Source organism: Corvus cornix, chromosome 8, assembly GCF_000738735.6.
Source record: "Corvus cornix cornix isolate S_Up_H32 chromosome 8, ASM73873v5, whole genome shotgun sequence".
Classification (NCBI taxonomy): domain Eukaryota; kingdom Metazoa; phylum Chordata; class Aves; order Passeriformes; family Corvidae; genus Corvus; species Corvus cornix.
In genome coordinates, this window is record NC_046338.1 from 14,605,876 (window position 1) to 14,626,930 (window position 21,055).

A 21,055-nucleotide genomic window follows, 5' to 3' on the forward strand; every position below is an offset into this window, starting at 1 on the left:
CAGCTCAACCAGGGTGGTACCCACCCAGCAGAAAGCCACAGCCTTGCTAAGCTCTGCACCCACATGACCGACAGCGCTTCCCAGACAGAGCTCAGTGGGAGCACACTGTCACCCTGAGCTGGACTGCAGCGAGTGCCCTGCTCTTTCCCCAGTGCTGGCCAGCAGCACTGAGCATCCCTGTGGAAGGGGTGCCCAGGTACAGAAGCTCCTCTACTTGGTTCATCGCTGAGGCTCAGTCAGCTTGTGCCCAGCATCAAAACCACCTCCGTAAAGAAAAAAAAAAAACAGGTCACTGACAGAAGAGACTCCCTTCTGAAGGGAACAGAAGGCCCCCTATGCAGACCAGACCCACTTCTTAGGGAAGCCTGCTGTCCCCCTGGGGCCCTGATTAAAGATGGAAAAGAAAGCTTCTCCCCTGATACAGCCCTCAGATTATTATCCATTCTTGATTTTTCAGGTGTGCAGCAATGAAGTTCCAGCAACAAGTCTGAGGGCAACCAACAGACTTCAGGGCCTTGGGACAACTGGTTAAGGGATCAGGAGCACAAATAATATCCCCCTCTATCTTTGTAACTGCTGGGAGTGATGAGTGAAGAAACGAGAGAGCCAGCATATCAATACCTGGCTCTGAGCCTGGTGCCACCAGCAGAATTTTTGGGTTTTGATAATGGGTATGTTTACACAACAGCAGGCCTGCTGGAGACACTTGTCTCTCTCCTTGCGCAGGAGTTAGGACTCATTGAAAGAGCTTTAAACTAAATTTGAAGAGAAAAAGAGATAAAACCCAGGCTAACTAGAGATAAGCCTGGGGGCAGCACACCACTGTTTGAGGCATGGTGTGCTAGTGAGGTCCTTCCATTTGATGTCTCAGTGGAAGCAGGGGATGGAGATCCATGAGGCAGCAAAGGGTTACTGATGTGTTAGGTCCCTCTGGATGTGGTGATTGCTCCTCAAGAGAAGGACTGATGAGTGATCTGGTGGCTGAAGGCCACCTTGGGCACAGCAATCATGAAATAAGTTTTTGATTATCGGAGAAATTGGCCTGTTTAAGGGACTGGTTGATAGAGTCCCTTGGGAGGCAGTACTGAACTGCTCGTGGGTAGGAAGGCTTTCCAGAGGGATCTGGAGAGGTTGGATCAATGAGCCAAGGCCATTTCTATGAGGTTCAACAACACCAAGTGCTGGATCCTGCATTTGGGTCACAACAACCCCATGCAGCACAACAGCCTTGGGGAAGAGTGGCTGGAAAGCTGCCCAGCAGAGAAGGACCTGGGGATGCTGGTTGACAGCATCTGAACATGAACACAAGCCAGTGTGTGCCCAGGTGGCCAAGAAGGCAAATGGCATCCTGGCTTGGCTCAGCAATAGTGTGGCCAGCAGGACCAGGGCAGTGATTGCCCCTCTGTGCTCAGCACTGGTGAGGTCCCAACTCGAGTGCTGTGTCCAGTTCTGAGCCCCTCATGACAAGAAAGACAGTGAGGGGCTGGAGTGAGCCCAAAGAAGGACAGTGGAGCTGGGGAAGGGTCTGGAGCATATGTCCTATGAGAAGCAGCTGAGGGAGCTGGGGGTGCTCAGCCTGAAGGAAAGAAGGCTCAGAGGGGACCTCATCACTCTACAAATACCTGAAAGGGGGTTATAGTGAGGTGGGAATTGGTCTCTTCTCCCAGGTCACAAGCAACAGGACAAGGGGAAAGGCCCTCAGCTTGCACCAGGGGAAGTCTGGATTGGATATTAGGGAAAATTTCTTCACTGAAAGGGTTGTCAAGCTTTGGGCTGCCTGGGAAGTAGCTAAATAACCATCCCAGAAGACATTAGAAGGATGCACAGATGGGGCACTCAGGGACATGGTTTAGTGGTGGACTCAGCAGTGCTGGCTTAACAGTTGGACTCTACAATCTTAAAGGTCTTTTCAAACCTAAAGGGTTCTATGATTCTAACTACAGGCTCACTTGTACTGGTATACGCTATAAAATAAAACCCCAATAACCTAATTAAGTTCAGGAGCCAGCAGAGCCTTAAATCTCTTTCTCCTGAGCCTGGCTTTTCTATTACTTTGCAATAGATGTCATTAACCTGCAGGACCATCTATATCTACAGAGAGAGTGGAGAAAGGTTTTGCATTTAGCAGCAGCTATGCAGTATTACCTCAGTGTATACAATAGATAAATAACTTAGTAAACTCTTTTTGCCTTCTGTTTTTTAAGAAACTTCCACCTACTGGCCTGAGAATTATCCCTGAAAGCAGTAAGCTGCAGCTGGGACAACAGGCCAGTGTAGGGTGCAAGCTATGGTTCATACACAGCTACACAGCCCTGCAGAAGCTGTACAGGGTGGGAAAGGGTGGCAGCTGAGGGTGTTCAGCACTGAGGAGCAGGTTACCTGGCCCAGCACAGCTGTAAACTCTGCAGAAGCACTACTGTGGACAAAATCTTGCCATACAGCAAGTAAATTTGGGAAGAGATACCCAGAGACGCTGAAAAAGCAATTAGGTGGATTCTCCAATTCTTGTTGAGAGGATTTCACAAACACAGTCCTTTGCTGCTCATCCTATCCCTCACTGCTGAAAGACCAGCTATCCTACACCACATGAATACAGTCACAAGTGTTCCCAGTCTTGGGGGAGTAGGGAATAACAAAAGCCTTGGGTAGAGGTTTACTCTTACCCAAGGAAGGAAACACACTGAGCTCTTCTGCGACAGCTCCTGCAGTTTTCCCAGCACCAGCTAATTCTCCATTCCCCGTGTGGCAGCTGAGAAAAGGCCAGGTCACTGTGGGTGCATTCTGCTGAGCTTTTGGGTTCCCATCTGTCTGCATAAGCACAGGAATGGTGGAAATGTTGTTTTGTGCTGTCCCAAGCACATTAAGACAACTTAGGCAGCAAGAGCAATGTGCTGATGAGGGCTCTTCACAGCAACTAACCCTGCTGTATTCAGAAGGTGACGTTGAGAGTTTATACTGGAGGAATAAACAATTGAGAACATACTGCTGGAACAAAAGGTGCTGGAACTGGCAATCTGATCAGTGATCACAACATTTCCACTGGACTTACTCAACTTAAGCATCAAGTGCACTGGTGACTGCACACAGCTAAACAAAACACCAACTTAGACATATTAGCAATCTACCTCTGGCTTACTTCAAAAGCCTTTACCTTTCTGCCAAATTCAAAACTCCACAGAAACTATGAATTTTAAAGTACGTTCAGAGGCTGATAACACAGAAACACAATGGCTTGAAATAAGTCTGACTTGCAAACAAATCATTAAATGCATGACTAATTTTTTTACTTTACTAAAAAAATACTGGGCTCTTTCCCAGCGCTGCCTGAACATGACCAAATTTAATTCAATTCTTTTTTTCTCCTTACAATAACTTGGAGCAAGAACAGACATAACCCTAGATTTTATTTTGTTTTGCTCCAGACAGACAATCAGTAAAGAATCCAATGTTGCTGGGGGGATAAGCAATAATATCTATAAAGCCTGAAAGCTCAATCAATGCTATTACGAACTACTGCAGAATTTTGTCTACTGCATGGCGTTACCGTAATTGGTGACAAGCCTTCTTAATAAGGAGTCTAGTCAGTGAAAGAAAAAGCTGTATTCCTCTTAAATACTGCATTATAGGTTTTCAGTAGCATGAAACAGAGGAGATGAAGACATTACTGCTCAGTTCATGCATCTGGCAGACAGTTTATCACAAGGCACAACACACCTGAAACAGCACTGCTCCAGCTGTGTATGCAACCAGGCCGTTCTCTTTCGGATGCACCTCAGCAACTCCCTGTGCTCTTCAATGTTCACTGGTTTGACCAGGCTTCAGAGCCCAGCCTACCACATGCCTCTTTGGCAGATTTCCTGGACACAAACCTTCCCTCTATTAATTATTTGCAAAAATGGTACCCTACAACCCTGTTTCCCTCATCCTTTCCTTCCTCCACTGCTCCTGCTAGCTCTGTACAAAAATACATCCAACAGTTAAGAGACCAGTAAGACAAGTCCAGCTGAGCCCTGCCTTATAGGGAGTCTCAGGTCAGGAGTGCATGATCAGGAGTTGGGCTTTACTGGGTTAAGCCACACATACACCAACTGTACTGCTAAAATATTCATGGGTTTGCACTTGCGTTACATAAAAAGAATGAGAGATCACAGTTTGAGAAACTGGTGCTTACGTAGACTGCACCCACCCTCTTTCCCTGTCACCCAGTACAAGTGACAGTGCTCTACAACAGCCTTGGTTCACTTTCATAACAGGCTGACCAAGCCAACTGCTGCAGGATCCTTCCTTTCCTGGGGCAGCACTTTGCACTTGTCTCTGTTCAACCATGAGGTCTCCATGGGTCAGCCCCTTTCTTCAGCCTGGTGAGGTCCCTCTGCACAGCCTAGACCTCCATGGCATTGCTTCTCACTCTTGCTCCAGTTTGGGGCCATTCACAGCTCAATAAAGATGCCTCAATCTCCTCCAAGTCACCAATAAAGGCATTTGACAGGGCAGATCATTTGATGGTAGGACAGACCCTGCAGCAACATCACTTGCCACCCAACTCCAGCAACTATCTCAATGGGGAATTCAGAGACTGGATATAAACCTCAGAAAAGTATCTTGAGAGGCTGCTAACAGATGCTCACTGGGGTTAGCAGGAGGGTCAGGAGCAGGTGCTGGGCTCCCTCAGCACAGGGTGGCCACATATCTCAGTGCCTGGACTTCCTGAGCCCCTGTGGCTGGTACCTCCAGAGCCAAAGCTGGAGGCAATAAGAGCAGGGAAGCTTTGGGTACAACAGGAAATAGCCTCTCATGCAGCTACAAGATGCAGCTCTTTCTGGGGAGCTCTATGAAAGTGATGTTATCATAGATGTTTGCCAAGATGTCCAAGGCATACACCAAGCCCTCCACCACAGCATGCAGAGCTCCAGGTAGGCATGTGTACATTCCTGCTTTCTAAAGCCTTTGCCATTTCACTGTTTTCAATATGACATCCTGGTCACTAACTACTCAACACAGACACACCAGCTAAACACAACTGACAGTCACCACGCTGGAAAGGGGAGGATACTTTGGAGGGGAGAGGGAACAGGCAGGGAGCATACTGCAGAAATGAGCACCTTCTCCCCCTTTCCACAAGACACTGCTGTAATGATGTTACCAAGAGGAATAATTGTTGGAAATAAGAGTTAAGTGTTCAGACAAGCACTACACTGCAATGTCATGCACTGCTATAGCTTTAAAAGGGTATTTGTTCAATTATTTTTTCTTTTTTACTTCACAGAAAACTCAAGGGAGTGATTGCTCCATCATTCAAAAACACTAATAATGTTGAAATTATGCCCGGAAGTTCTTTCTCTCCTCTTGTTCATGACTCTGCCTGGACAAGTCACTCATGGAAAGAAGTAAATCCATTCTCCTGAAGGGGAAATAGTACAAATGGCAGCAGGACTCACATCTCTACATACCAGTGCATCATGGGAAGGACCAGTGAAAACTCGCTTGGATTCTGGCTGAGAAACAGCTGCTTCTGAGAGTAGCATGTGGTAAAGCTTTACTCTGGTGCTGTCACCCTAAAAGCACTCAAGTATGTTACAAAGAGTAACATGGTTATGCAGAAGAAGTGCATGTGTACAAGGTGTACACAGTATCTCAGATGTTACACTACACCGTTGGGCAGAATTCAAGAAAACTTCGCAATTGATAAGAGAAGGGCACTATGTAAAAAACACCAAAACCAAGTGGAGCAACTCAGCTATTGCTCTCAATGGCCAAGAGGAGCTACTGCTGTATTAGAGCTAGTGGCCTGTCCCACAGGCACAACAGCATATGCCTGTGGAACTCAGGATGCACTGGGCTAGCAAAGATGGGAACTGAAAGAGACATGGGGAGGGTTATGCCAAAAGATGCTTACAGGAAGGCAGGCTGTCACTGCTTATTGAGGAGATAACTGGGTGGCACTTCAGTGCATGCACTGCCTGATGAACTAGTTTATGAATGGGCTGAGGACATTAAAAAAGTACTAAGAAGATCTAAAGTAAGGCTCCTGTGGGTGTGCATCCTTCACACCTTCTGTGAGGTGGCCTACGTCCCCCATACATGCAGGGGGCCTGCAGTGGTTGCACAGGGAAGGTGACATCGGGTTCAAGGGCATTAAGGCTGACACCAAGCACACCAAAACACACACGAGCTCTTGTGCACAAGCCAGTAGATACAATCATGGCAGGTACCAATGATGCACTGCCTGGGGCTGAGCTCGGGTTGAACGTGTACTGAAAACGGGGTTTGTGGACCGAGCAGGGCTGCACCGTGGTCACGAACCCGCACAATCTGCCAGCGACCCATCCCGCCGGACGGGCTGGGCAAGCTAACACGGAGCGAGAGCCCGCACGCCCCAGAATGGATGAGTCATAGTTTACACTGTCCATCCACTTGTCTCCAGGAGCAGAGCACCGCTCTCCAGTAAGCCCAGCACAGCCGGGCTCCGCCGCACAGCGGGCTCGGGTGCCGGCGGCGGGATGCCGGGCTGGAGCCGCTGCACAGCGGGGCCGGTCCCGCCGAGCAGGGCTGCAGCTCGGAGAGCGATCCCCGCTCCGCCGCTCCCGCCGGGGGCTGGGGCGGGCCAGGGGACACGCCCGACGGTGCGGCCACCCCGAGCTCACCTGCGCAGGCATCGCCCCCCGGCCCGCCCCGCTCCGCTCCGCTCCGCACCGCACCTCACCTCCTTCCTGCGGCTGGGCGCGCCCGGGCGGGTGAGCAGCGCCGTCTCCTCGCAGACCACGGCCACATCCTCCACGAAGACACAGTCAGGGAGGCTCTCGTCGGCCGGCAGCTCCAGCACCTGCAGCCCCAGCTTGCCCCGCAGCACACCCACATACAGCTGATACTCCCTCTCCGCGCGGGCGAAGTCTACCTCAGGGCCCGCCGCGCTGCGCAGCGCCTGCCGGCACAGCGACTCGGGCAGCGCCCGCACCACGGCGTGCGTGCAGCGCCCGAAGGCGGCGGGGCCGCCGCCCAGCCCGGCCATGCTGCGCGGCACGGACGGCGGAGGGGGACGCGAGGGACGCGCGCCCGGCGCTGCCGGCGGAGAGAGCGCCGCCCGCGGCCCGGCCGCGCCCCATTGGCTCCCCACCAGGCACATTTCCATGGGGCCGCCGCCGCGCGCGCCCCCATTGGCTGGCGGCGGCGGCCGGGCCGCGCCATTGGCCGCCCCCCGCGCGGCGCCGCTTACCTGTGCGGGCGGGCCCGCCGACCCCGCGGCGTGGCCTGAGGGGCGGCGGCGCTGCGCAGCCCGGTTCCGGCCGTTCTGTGCAGCGGCACAAGTACGCTGACAGCGTTCTAACCCCCGAGTCCAGTCATATTCTTACATCCATTCCAGCTGGGGGGGGGGGCAGGGGGACGGTTGATGACCCTCCTGCTCGAGGGCGCGTTGGCTTGGCCACCTGCGAGCCCTTTGCCTACTCCTTCCCTGGTGGCACAGCTGAAGACCAGCTGGTTCATCTGGGTGACCAAAGGAAGAATATCCCATGACAAGGGCAGTTCCAAACACAAATCGTAAGGAAATAAGCCCAGCCGAATCTCTTGTCATGGCTTTCTACAGGGCACTCACTGGCAGAGCGTGTCCACCTGCTCGCACTCCTTTGCACTCTTCAAGGTTTCCACCTGTGTGGGGTCGGAGGGACAGCGGTGTTCTGCTCCACCTTTGCCTCAGGGCCTGAAACAATGAGGTTTTTCCACACTTTTCCCTACAAAAAACAAACATTTCCCCAAATTTCGTTTTCCCCAGGTTTTACCCTGGCTGGAGGTTGTCCTGGAGGAGGGCCAGCAGTTGCCAGAGCACATGTCTGTCTCCCAGGCAGTAGGCAAATGAGGCACTGTGCCAGACCTTGAGCCATTGGCAACATCCACAGCGCCAGCCCTCAGCTGTACTGCTCCTGCTCCCACGCCTCCTGAATATCTCCAAGGTCTGTTCTCACCAGAGCAGACGGGAAGAGAGAAGGAATACGAATTTTCCTTCCAGCTCTGCTTTTGCTGGCAAGGCTGTTTCAAGTATCCCTCGGGTCATGGAGGGGACCCCACTAGCACACAGCTCTGTGTTCCCCCTTCAGACCTCAGACAAAACCCAGGCAGCTGCCTTGGCCATGCTGTCACAGATACCTGCAGATGTTCAGCATTTGGGAATGTGGTTAATGAATAGCATGAAGGAAATACCAAAGTGTGTTTCTAAAATGGCAACTCACTTGATTTTCATCTGCATTTTCCACAGGTTCTCCAAATACTCTGTAAAGGCCGCTTTTAGTTAATGTGTGTAGGCACAGTTATTTGAATAACTGTCATTCGCTGAATAATGCGCAAATATTACTTGTGCTTAAACAAATGGACAGGTAATTGAGTTGCTATCATGTAGGACATTTCAAATTCTTGAAAAACCACTACAAGCAGTATTATACTGTCTCTGGTATAATCCTTCCACCATCGTTAAAGCCTGTTTGAACTTATTACATATTTGGGATATGGCCATTGGCACAGTTTGGTTTTCTTTTAATTAGCATTAGTTTTAGCCAGAAGAAAAAGTGCTACTATCCAGTCATTTTAAAACTTGCCACAGTTCCTATCAGAAAAGGTACTGAAAATAGTTTTCCAGCAGGCAATGGATTGGAAACTTATAGTCACTACAGATTTCTTGGACATCCACAATCACCTTATGAACTTGTAAGTGATGCCAATTTTTAGATCTCACTGAAATTACAGGATATGAGGTGATGCTGTACTGTGATCTCATATACACATGACATACTCGCTAGGACTGTGAGGCTTGCCACAGAGGCACAATCACCAGCCCAGCTCAGGTGGCCGTGGCTGCTCCCTGGGAGCTGGTCAGGAATCACTTCTGACAGCTTCTCAATACCTTTATGGGAGACAAGGCTGGAGGAAGGAGAATCTCTTTATGAGACACAGTGCTATGAGACAGTGCATGCTAGGCACACAACTGTATATTGGCAATACATATTGTTAGCTGTTTAAACAAGGTGTTGGAACTAATGAGTACAGTAAAAAAGTAATCTGTATTCCCATAAATGTATAAAACTGTGCAGTTTAAATATAAATTAAGATCTGTTTTCTGATTGTGATTATTGTTCTATTATTTATGGTGAATAGAAAGGCATCATTGACAATCTAGAAACAGATGCACCCAGAGCAATATTGTGCATATTTATAATAAGATTATCAAAATATCAATTTACTCACAAATTAACATTACGAAATAGAATGTGTTCACATAAACTTATGGGAGTCACGTTAAAATTCATCATATGCAGTAATGTAAAATAGGTCAGCTACAGGCATCAATGTAGTATTTAAATATTGTCTACCTTGTTGACCATCCAGTATTTTCCTGTAACTATGTCCTGCTGGAGAGACTAGTATAAAAGAGCAAAGCTGCCCCCCAGCAAAGAAAAAAGCTGTGTCACACTGTGGAAGTCATACAGAACAATGAAAACTATGCTCCTAACAGAATATGGACTTCAGACCGCTTAAGCAGTATCACAAAAAGCTGTATTTGGAAAGGAGAAAATACTTCATACAGAGAAGGATGCAAATCCAGGTGGCTTGTGACTGACACTGCACAGAGTAATCTGCTGGCAGTGACAGGAAGAAGAAAATTGCTTTGCAAAATGTACTTGAGGGTACATATGTGAACAGTGCATTTGCTTTCGGAGAAGGGAATAGATAATGAAACAGGAGACATGGTTTAAAAGTTATGACAGAAGAATGTTGATACCCAGAGTGAAATTTTATCCATTTGACAAAAAAAAAATATAGCAGCATATCAATAAAATTATAGTTTTTTTCACAGCCACGACTTGAGAACAGTCGGCAGCTATGTAAAAAATTACCACAAAGATGAAGGCAGTAATTTCCACAAGGCAGAAGGCAAGCAACAGACTTAAATTGTATCAAGGAAAAGTACAGGAAACTTTCTAACAGTAAAGAGCAGAGAAAAAGATTGCCTGGTAAAAATGTGCACCCTCTATACCAGGTGTTTTTAAGAGGAAACATCTTCCAGAAGCAAAAAGCCAGAGATGGGGAAGAAGGATGGATAAGGAGAGGTCCCTTCCAGTCTTGTGTTTCAGTTATTATTTTTACACTGGATACTATTGTTTTAGTGGAAAAAGCTATGTAATGATGAGTCTAACATGCCCAGTAGCAAATGCACAACCTTTACATGGGTCACTGAAGGTCAGAGATGGCAACTGCTGTTGAACAGTTTATGTGACCGTGACAAAGGAGAATTTGGATCACTGCTGAATACAAATGCATACCACACAGTCAATTGCTCAGGCATAATAGGCAGCTGCAAAGTTGGAAAACATTTCCCATCACTTGCAAATGCTGGAACATCACCGCTGTCCCTAAAACCTTAATGGACATCTCTCACTCTATTAATTAAATGCTACTTGAAACTCCAGAGAGTGAAAAGCTGGGACAAGCCAGCAACTGAACCATTCAGTTCAGTCACCAGCACATCCCACTGTGACAAAAGGAATCTGCACCAGAAAGATGGAGAGACACTGAATTTCACTTTTGAAAATGAATACAAGTTGAAGTGATTTCTTCAGCTCAATAGAAAACTGTGCAACTACTGCACAGCCAAATGCCATTATTAACACTAATCTGCTGGAAAAGCTCCCATTATGATCAATGGATCATTCTCTTAGAAGAGGTACATCATCAGATTTTACTCACAGCCATAGAAGAGAAGAAAGTTGCTCTAATCATTCCTTAGGTGCACAAACAGCAACTCAAAGGGGTTTTCACCCAGGTAGTTGTCAGAAGTTTTCTCTTTCTGCTCTTCTACTGTAAAGTAAAAAACCACAGTGACTCAGTGAGGCAGTATTTCTACTAAATAATTAAGTGTCTGGGCTCCTCATCTAGAGGAGCTGAAGACATTGGGCAGGCAACAAGTCATTTCACTTCACCCCACTGCATGGACAAGCTCCCAAGTGCTTTTACATTTTCCAAATGCTGAACAGATTTGTTCGCCATCTATTCTTTACATAACAGATCACTTCTGGAAGAAGAGACCAGCTTCTTCTGGGTGGCATAAATCAAGGGGGCATGTGCCAGCCTGTAGAGAAGTCCTTCTGGGGACCAACACTTTCCCTTGCCTGAGTTGAACCCATGCTATCTCAGAGTCTTACCAGGGTCAGATAAATTCTATAAATAGCTGGTTCAGGGGAAACACAATATTTGTTTTGTCTCCTATGGGACAATGATCTGGGCGTTTCCTCAGCTGGCATTTTGCATCCTGCAGAGAAGGAGGAATTCCCATGAACTGACAGCTACACAGTTGTTGGGAGACAAAGCTGTCAAAGGGTGATTCTTTGCAAGTCAGCTTGGGAGCATAGTTGCTGTGACACATGGCACCAAGCAGCCTGGACAACACACAGAGGCACAGGGCATTCCTCACATTTGCAGTCTTCCCACAGGTTTTGTTACAATAGCTTGCAGTTATTGTGTACAACCAGAATCAACTTCTGGATTTACTTGACTGAGCAAACAGATCACTGAGGCAAGTGCTGCGGGATTCTGACTGTTTACCTTCTGTTCTCCTATCTCCTCACCTTCACCATGCCTTATGGCCTGTTTTACCCTTCTTTCTATGCAGAAAAAAAGTCACTGTTGAATTTTTTAAAAAAGCATAGGTTAGGTACCACAGATATGACCATGATGAAAAAATGAGATTAGTAGTCTGTGGAAATTTATGCTGAATTACACAAGTTAACATGCCTCTTACAGAAAATGATAGAAATGCACCATTTGTGTCCCTGATGGACAGACTTCCCAGAAATATGCCAGAAATGCTACTCCAGCTAAGAGAAGACAGAGCTAGGATAAGTGCCTTGCAAATAGTTCTTCATGTGACTCCAAAACAACAATAAAACTATTTCTGCTATCAGACAGCATTTTAAATAAAGCATGCTATTTTATAAGCTTGTCAAGAAAGCATCAGCTCTAGCAGTAGAAGGGGGCATTCACACTTATGCAGCTACTGTTCAATGGGTCTCATGAATCCAAAACCAGCTGCTGTGAGGTGCTGTAGGTGCCCACTGTGGGGCTTCCTGAGGGAAGAGTGGGATAAAGCCTTTGGTAAATCACGGCTGCTAAACTGGGCTGCATTGATACAAGAGGAAAAATGCATATGCTGTGATCTTTCCTTTCCTTCATATCTACCATCAAAACTATGTTTGATTGCCTAAAAAAGCAAAAGCTTAGAAATGCTGATGGTGGATGCATGTTAGTATTTTTGAAAGGACCTGAGTCCTTTGCAATGTAACTTGAGTTGCCTTTTAATGTTTATCCTAAGTCTCCACTGCCCTGTTGTATAGCACGTGGATCAGCTGGCAGCACCCTGCAGGTGTGGCAAGCTGTCCTTCTCTCGCATTGCCTGAAAAGCCCTCACAAGCTCAGCAGTAAGAAGCAGTAACATTTGGCTGTAGCACTTTTTTGCTTTTCATGGTTTGCATTTCTCATTCCTTCCAGGAGCCAGCTGCCTGAGAATTAATTCACAGCCTTTCTTATCAGTTAGGCATCTTTTGCCTTGATTTATACAAGCTTTGTACATTGTTGACTTGGTCAGTAACTTGCAACTATGCAACTATGAAGCTTTATATTTACCTGAAACTTGTTAAAGTGGAATTAGCTTTTATAGCCACATGAAACAGGATATATGTGTGCACACATTTATATATGTATATGTATGCACGTGAGCCAACAACTTTGTGGTTTTCTTTGTGTTCCTGCAAAGGGCAAGGAGTTCTTTTGCCAGCTTCCTTAGCACTGATATTAGTGCTAGAGACAAACAAGCAGATTAATACATCACAACTCAAGCTAAGAAAGTTAAAGATTTCCAATAGGCTTTTCTACAAATTTATTAATGTGCTGTCCTAAGCGTCAGAGTTAAGAAGTTGTAGAACAATGAAGGATACACGGATCAGCTACAGTGTTATTGTATCCGGGTGGCAATAACTCTTGCCATAATTCATCACAGAACAGGCATGAAATGATCTTGTCTTCTTCAAAGGGGAATGTTTAATAGCTGTCTGCCCCACCATGGGAGTGCAATGGGTAGGTGCTTCCGTAGGAAGTAGGTAGTATGCAAGGAGTGACACCAGTTGGAAGGCTTGAAGAGGCAATGGGTGATCAGTGATCAGCTTGTTTCATTTGAACTGCTGTTCCTTACCAATTAACCAAGAGGTTTCTGAGTACCTCAAACTCACCAGCTGAAATAGAATGGAGAAATGGTGCACTTGAGGTGCAGTTCAGAAAGGAGCAAAACTACTCCCCACAATTTCACTGACAAGTAGTGCCACCGCACACGACAGAGATCGGAAGCAGCACAGAGGACGCTGCCTGCAGCAGATAAATCTGCAGCAGATAAACCTGTAGGGCACTGCCTTCAGAAGATAAACCTGTACTCTTGATACCACCTAACGTTTAATTCTGAGGGGATGCTGAGCTGAAGCATCTATGGGCTTTAAGGTCTGTTTTTCAAACGTCAGTATAAAGACCAGAGCCTATCTCTGTGTATTTGGTATTAGAATAATGTATCCTTGTAGTGCAAAAGCTTTTTTTATGATGTCCAATTGGAACCTCTCAAGGCACAACTTCTGCCTGATTTACCTTCTATATCTATTGAGAAGAATTTGTGTCCATTGTGTTTTTAACTGTCTTTCAAGTACCCATAGGTTGCTTCTAATTCTTTTTTTAGCCTTCTCATTACCCAACCAAGCCCAGCTCCCTAAATCTCTTTCCCTGCCACCTGTTTCAGACCCCTAATTATTATGGTAGTCTCCTGCAGGGCAATCACCAGTTTCTCAATCTCTCTCTTCACAGGGCAGCCCCAGACTGGACACAGTAGTGCAGATATGATCTCACCAGTATCAAGTAGAGGGGGATAATAATTTCTCCCAGTTTACTGGCCATGATCATCCTGGTGCAGCCCAATACACTATTTGCATAGTTGCAGGTTTTGAACCTGGATCCCACAGTAACCCTCAAATCCTTTTCTGCAGGGGTCCTGGTTCGTTCCTGTTGTGTACAGATCTATCCATTTGCAAATCTTTGCGGTTCTCCTTGTTGACCTTCATGAAGTTGCTGTTAGCCCAGTGGTCAGGTTTCACAGGGTCCATCTGAATTCTCCCACCAATCAGCACAACTCAAAATGAAGGTTTCCACCTCAACATATTCAAATCACAAAGAGAAAAATGTAGATTAAACTGATTTACTGCTGCTAAAATCAACGTCAACCTTCTATACATAATATGAACCCTCCTATCCTTTCACTTGGTTAGGAATAATTCTACCACAAATCAGTTCCTTCCTCTTAGTTCCACGGAAATACGCCTATATTCAGCTCCAGGGACCTATGTCTAGTTATACCAGTAGAAGATCTCAACACCTTTTCTTGTGCTGTCTTGAAACTGATGGCTACGAGTCTTTTTTTCCCCTGAAATGCTGAGGACTTGTGATGACCTGTAAATCGGTTTGCTATGTGCTGCAGGTGTTCTGCACTGACGCACACACTTCTGTCTGATATGTTGATATTTAGATTTCTCTGCCCTTCAACATTTGGTAGCAACTTAATATTTTGTGGAAATCCAACTGCTTTAATTTTAGGTAGACATAAAAATGCTGCCAACCACGTTAGTGGAAAGGAATAAGTGTTGTCTCAATAAACTGCTAGGGGAAGTCAGTTCACATAGTGAATATGTCTGCCAGTAACTTTGCTGACCACATAATTCAGTTCTGTGTGAAATGTATTTGTGAAATCAAATTAAGAGGACCAGTTATGCCTTTTACAATATAACTGCAAAGACAAAATCAGCACTGAAAGCAGAGACCTCTCACTGATTTCTCTGAAAGCTGTAACAGAAAATTTCATGCAGTTTGGCAGTTCTACTCCTTACTGCTATAAATATATATAGACTAGTGCCTCAAAATGCTCATATTCTTATTCCTTTCAGGATCAGGGAAGAAATGCCATATGGTAATAAGTGGGGATGGAAGAAATTTTATTGTGCACCTAGATAAAATGTAATTATTTAATGATTATGATCATAGTTTAAGAGTATGGATAGATCTAAAATATGATTATCTGCTCAGTTTAACAGATGCATTAACAGCAGGAATGGAACTATATACTTACTTATTCTTTTCAGTTACAAATAATATAAAACAGCTTTTTAATAGCATAGGGAAAAGTATTCTTTCGTTTATTTTTCACAGGAAAAAGACACATTTTTAAAGACAATTAATGGTTTCAGATGCTTCCACTTCTGAGTAGGCTTCTTTCAGGACCTGAAAGCCAAAGACTTGGGGAAGTACCTTGGAAAAAGCAACATCTGAAGTATCCTAAGTAGGACATACGACACCATGAGTCATTTCTCAAAATCTCTCCAGAATCAGTGAAGACGATAAGACGATGTCATGTGGGAAGCATTTTGTAACCAACAGTAGAACTGCTGTGTATAAAATGAGACTATAACCCAACTCTGAATAGCAAAGGGGATATGTCAATAACTGGTATATTTTAACAGCTATGTGAGGTACCAGATTACTTTTGCTGTGTATATTGTCACCTTCTGATTAGAAAGGGAGATACATAAACACACACAAAAGTAACATCATGATTCTACAATATTCTAATATGCAAGACATAATTCAAGATCTAACCAACCAACCAAAAATACATCATTTTCCTATTTTAAGTTTGGCAAATATTAATCTAAAACTCACCATTTTTATCTCTATTCTCTTGTTCACATAAAAGGCTTGCTTTCTGCTACAGGCTACTTTAATGGGATTAGTTACTAAAGTCAACAGGAAATAAATCACTCTTTCCAATAGGGCCTATTTGAATTGGACTTTTTTTCCTGACACATCAAGTTAAATCTTTCTTAAAGAAAAAAAAAATCGAGATATGACTAGTCAATTACCATATTAATCCATGATAGACATTCCACAGATTCATAGAAAGGGACCTAGAAGGTCCTCGGCTGGAAGAGACCTTAAAAATCGTCTAGTTCCAACTCTCCTGCCCTCGGTAGGGACACCTTGCTCAAAGCCCCATCCAACTTTAAACACTTCCAAGGATGGGGCATCCACAACTTCTCTGCACGATCAGTTTCAGGGACTCACCATCCTTCAGTGAAGAATTTCTTCCAAACATCTAATCTAAATCTCTCCTTCTTTTAGCTTAAAACGATTCCTTCTTGCCTGTGTAAAAAAGTTGCTCTCTTTTTTATAAGCCCCTTTTAAATACTGGAAGGCCACAGTGAGGTTTCCCCAGGGCCTTTTCTTCTGCAGGCTGAACAACCTCAGTTCTCCCAGCCTGTCTTCATGCGAGAGGTGCTCTCTCCTGGTAAATTGGAAGAAGCTGTGCACACATCTACCCTGCACAGGCACAGAATCTCCATTACATACACGATGTTAGATTGAGTAGTTGTATAAAAATGTCTGTGCCTAATGATGCTATTTGCATATTGTAAACTGCAGCAAGTGTGGGGTTTTTGATTGCTTTGCAAAAATAATTCTACCTCCTCTCTCTCTCCTCAACCTTTCCTTCCAAAATATCCCACTTATTTTTTTCCTCGTGACATTACAACATTTGTCCCTACATAATAGCTTTCTCTTTGTGTCTCTCTTTCAAGATCACGACCTTCACCAGCTACATGCTCCTGGAACAATGAAACTGTCGAGGACAGGAAAAAAATGAGGCATTTAGCCCATGAAATTTGGAAGCCTCCCCCAAAAGTGATCATGTTGACTATGGACATCTGTGTCTTCAAAGTGAAATGCAAAATCCACTTCTTTGATCTAATCCTCTGCTCAGTAACACCACATTTATAAACAAACATGTATAATATAAAATCAATATTAACTTTCTCCTGTTGAGCAGAGAGAGAAGAAGGCTCTTTCTGTGCCAATTTTATTTTTGGGAGGCAACTGGACATCACAGAAAAGAGATGTTTTATATAAGGACCTAGATAGGTGGAGATTTTTCAAAACTAACAGCATATTGTGCACTGCCAGTGTGGTAAGTGAGTCAGCTTTTACCATTAGCGCCTTGCAATTCTAACCACATATTTAGCTGAAATCCCACCTGAAATCTGCCGATGAAAGCAGCTTTAGCTTGCACGCAGCAGTGACAGGGAATGAAGATACACATCAGGCTGATGAGCACTAAAAAGTAAATTGTTTGTCCAGATGGAAATCAATAGCTCTCTTCACACTCTTCATTCTTTGGCAAGATCAGGAGCTTTGGAAGGCAATTAAAGCTTACCCAGCTGCCAAGTGTCCTAATTACACAAACAAGAAATCCCACATTTTTCCTTTTACCTGAAATATCCCTTGTGCCACATTCATTAAGCTCATTACAGTCAGACCTCCTGCTGTTGCTAGCACTGATGTATATTTTAACACAAAACCCCCAAAGAAATCCTTGCTTGCACCGGGCCCCACCAGTGAGCCATCCTCCCAAAGCCCTGCAGATGCTCTGTGGTGGCCACCAGCCCCTGTGCCACACAGGGATTTTCACAAGGCCCTTCCGGGCAGTGTTTTCCCTCATCCACCCCATTTTCAGTGTTTTTCACCTCCCATTGAATTTTCCAGCCCACCCTCCCTTACGCAGGGCACTTCCCATTCAATCACTGCCCTCCTGAATACTCATTCCTTGGCCATTTGTTTCTTCTGCTCACACTGAGCTTCCCCACATCCTTTCCAGCCGTTGCCCTGCCCACAGAGGATGTGCATTGCTGGCCACGTTTGGGCTGTGTCCGAGGTGCAGAGCTAACAGGCTGTGCAAGGGCTGTGCACGCAGGGCACCCACAGGGGCTGCCTGTGGTCGCTCACCTGCACGAGCAGGTAAGCGGCTGCCCAGGCAGGCACGGCGCTGGCTGCGTGCAGCACAGAGAGCCTGAGAAAGGCAGCGCAGACTGGTGCCATTTTGACGAAATCATTTTGATCTGATTCTCTTGGAAATGAATCTTTTATGTATTTTGTAATTACAGTGTTCATCAATCCTTTGTGAACTGAGGCAGGTCTGGATTCTGAGGAAAGAGCAGATTTTACTTCACTTATAAGGAATAATATAGCAAAAATTTCTCATAGAATTTCATAATTACTTTAATTTTCCTGGCATGTTTTTGGAGCTGTATAAATGAAAGTAGTTAATGGATAGCTGAGTTTGAGCAGTGCAAACAGTTTCCAGGAATTCCTCCTAATTATCCTTGACCAAAATATGCATTTTTTTCTAGAAGTTTTCAATAAATCAGGTCTGAATCTAATGCAATTAGTGAAGCTGTGCAAAATATGCTAACGAAAAGAGACACTAAATCTTAGGCCTCTTATTTTATCATAATGATTAACATTTTATTATGAATTAAATTGGAAAAACCTATTTAGTACCCATGGATCCAAATGCAAGGGGTCTAAAATGCTCTAAAACCCCAAACGTAATATAGCAGTCCAGTCAGCCCAACAGCTCCAGACCACATTGCCCAAAACATTCTGTTGTATAAATCACTTTGTTTATGCACAAAATGATTAGATTATATTAAATAAGACTAGATGAATGGGGTTAACAATATCCACCATATGACAACTAAGTTATGGGAAACATCAAGGGAGAAAAGAAAGGGCTAGAGGGAATCCATCAGTCCCCTTGAGCCATCCATAACCTTTTAATTTACATCTAAGGAAGAGGAAGGTTAAAAAGACCATTGTGAACATTAAAAAGCATTAGCTTGTGTTATGCTTTTTTTTGGTGCCTTTAATAGCATTTTGGTTGTCATTTATTCTCAGCCTCTGGTGCACTGCTCTGGAAGGGCAGAGAGGTCTTAAAGGCAGGCATAAATGAATTTATACTGCCAGAGAAACACAGGGGTGCCTTAGAGCTAATAAAAATGGTCTCCACTATCAGAGAAAAAAAATATTGAACAGTCAGTACCATTGTTGATGCAAAAAGTAGTTAGAAATTTCACTTCATCTCAATGTGTTATAGTTTACCAATAAATGCTATACTAATTCTCTTTTAATACAAATAATTCACATGCATATAAACCATTGCAAATAAAGCCTGATAGGAATCCTCCTTGAAAAAGACCATCTGTCTGCCAGTTAGGCACCAAAGGGATGCCCTGCTATTTTATAAAAGCTGCCAGTCAGTTCTAGGTGTGGGATCATCTATCACAATAGGCAAAGTGCCATCTCTCACACTGGTGAAGTGCTGTGTAATTTGCAGTGCTGTGAACATGGTTTGTAGTTATATTTGATAGGGCCACAGGACATGAATTACATAGTTTTTACATTTCGCTGCTACTGCAAATTCTTAACTGACATTAGCTCCTAGGGATTTTCCAGCAGGGATGAGGAGGAAGAGGCGGGGGGGAAAAGACATATTCTGAACTCTTTAGGAGACTTTACTTAAAAAAAAAAAAAAAAAAGGTTTAGGAAAAAGAATTAATAATGTCTATATAGCAATATTTTATTATTACTATTCTTGTTTTGTTGTCAGTTCAACTGGACAACATCCCAATAGGACTAGCGTGCCAAAGGACACAATTTTTAATTTTTTATTTTTCTTTTTTTAATGTCTAGGGCTGGAAGTATCTGTCTAGATATGTCACAGCAAGACCAGTTTTCTTCTCCTATTTGTAATGATTTGTAAGCACTGCTGTCAGGGAATATTTGGGTCTGGAAACCAGGTCCGTAAAAAATGATAGCTTATAACCTCTTATGAACCTTTTGGGTGCAATATTGATCATACTTGCTGACTATTGTGACAAATACTCTCCAGGACACAAAGCAAGAAGGCCCTTCCTGCAGAGACCTTCACAATGGAGTTTGAGGAGAGAGACCCTAATCATAGTGCAAGAGTATATACTCTGAGATTCCCTGGGGTTTACTGTCATTAAGGAACCAGAGGCTGAAATGTCGGAATGCCAATGCCATCCTCAAACCCTGATCCCAGGGAAATGCTGAATGATTGAAGATTAGCAACTATTTAATCCATTTCGGCCTGGAAAGAATTTAAGAAGAATGAGAAGCTTGAATCAAAACTTGAGTATGCCTGAAGCTATCTTGACATGTTTGTGAAATAAATTCCCTCCCGACACTTTTCTATTATTTCAGTTCTTGGATCATCATTCTTTGCATGCTGGGACCAACAATGCCTTTTATTGTAGCCTGCCCAATTTTCCTCTTGCACACAAAGGGAAAGCTCCCTTGGTGAATGCCAGAGGCAAATACTGCTTTCTCAAAAAGTTACATGGGAGAAGTATGCTTTGGCTTTTGTTTGCATACTGTAATCTTCAGCCACACTGAGAGCAGGCTGAGTCATTCATAAATATGGCCTTTGGACTTTAAAGGTTGGCCACGCTTTTCAAAATAAAAACCTGTTAACACAATCATCCTGGCAAACGCAAGCAGTGGTTTTAAGTGAGGTATCACAAAGGACCCATCAGGATAAACACCCCACCCATAAACTGTTGCTCTGCAGTCTACAACAAGCAGTACCAAACCAAGAAAACGTTTTCAAGTGAAGGTGGTCTTGGAAAGGTCTAGGAAAACCTACGATATTTTTCACATACCATGGCTTGGGGAAGAAGTTTACAGAAATGCCTGACATAGCTGAACTTGAGAATATGCGGACTTCTGTCTACAGTGGCCAGCTTAGGAAAGAAGTGGCATGCAAAGGACCAGCTCATGGATGAGAAGACTTCAAGAGAAACGACAAGGGCTGGTTGCAAATAAGAGAATAAGATTTGAGACCTAGGAAAGAAGCACAAGCTATTTTCTAAAGATAATGAAAAACTCAAACTTTTTCAGGGGCTTAAGGGTATTTAACTGCAAATTAACTTCCTTCACTCAACCCAGAATCAAGACCTGCTTAGAAATTGTTGCGCTATTTTCTGTTGAGTAATCATAACATTTGAGCATCCAGCATACTTTGAGCACGGTGGCTGGGTGTGCATGGGATTGTCTCCTGTTAAATAGCACCAATGTCTGT

General features: G+C 44.5%; 1 protein-coding gene across 3 annotated transcripts in view; it reads right to left on the reverse strand.

Annotated features, from left to right (window-relative positions):
- Positions 1–21,055, reverse strand: part of DDAH1 (dimethylarginine dimethylaminohydrolase 1) — a 97,050-nt gene that overhangs the window by 51,147 nt on the left and 24,848 nt on the right. The window contains exon 1 of one of the 3 annotated variants that reach the window (XM_039555948.1): positions 6,704–7,042. The exons of the other annotated variants lie outside the window; for them this stretch is intronic. Within the exon in view, the coding sequence (XP_039411882.1) occupies positions 6,704–7,009 (306 nt within the window). The 5' untranslated portion in view covers positions 7,010–7,042. Of the gene's footprint in view, positions 1–6,703; positions 7,043–21,055 lie in introns of those variants that run through there. 3 annotated transcript variants of the gene reach the window in all.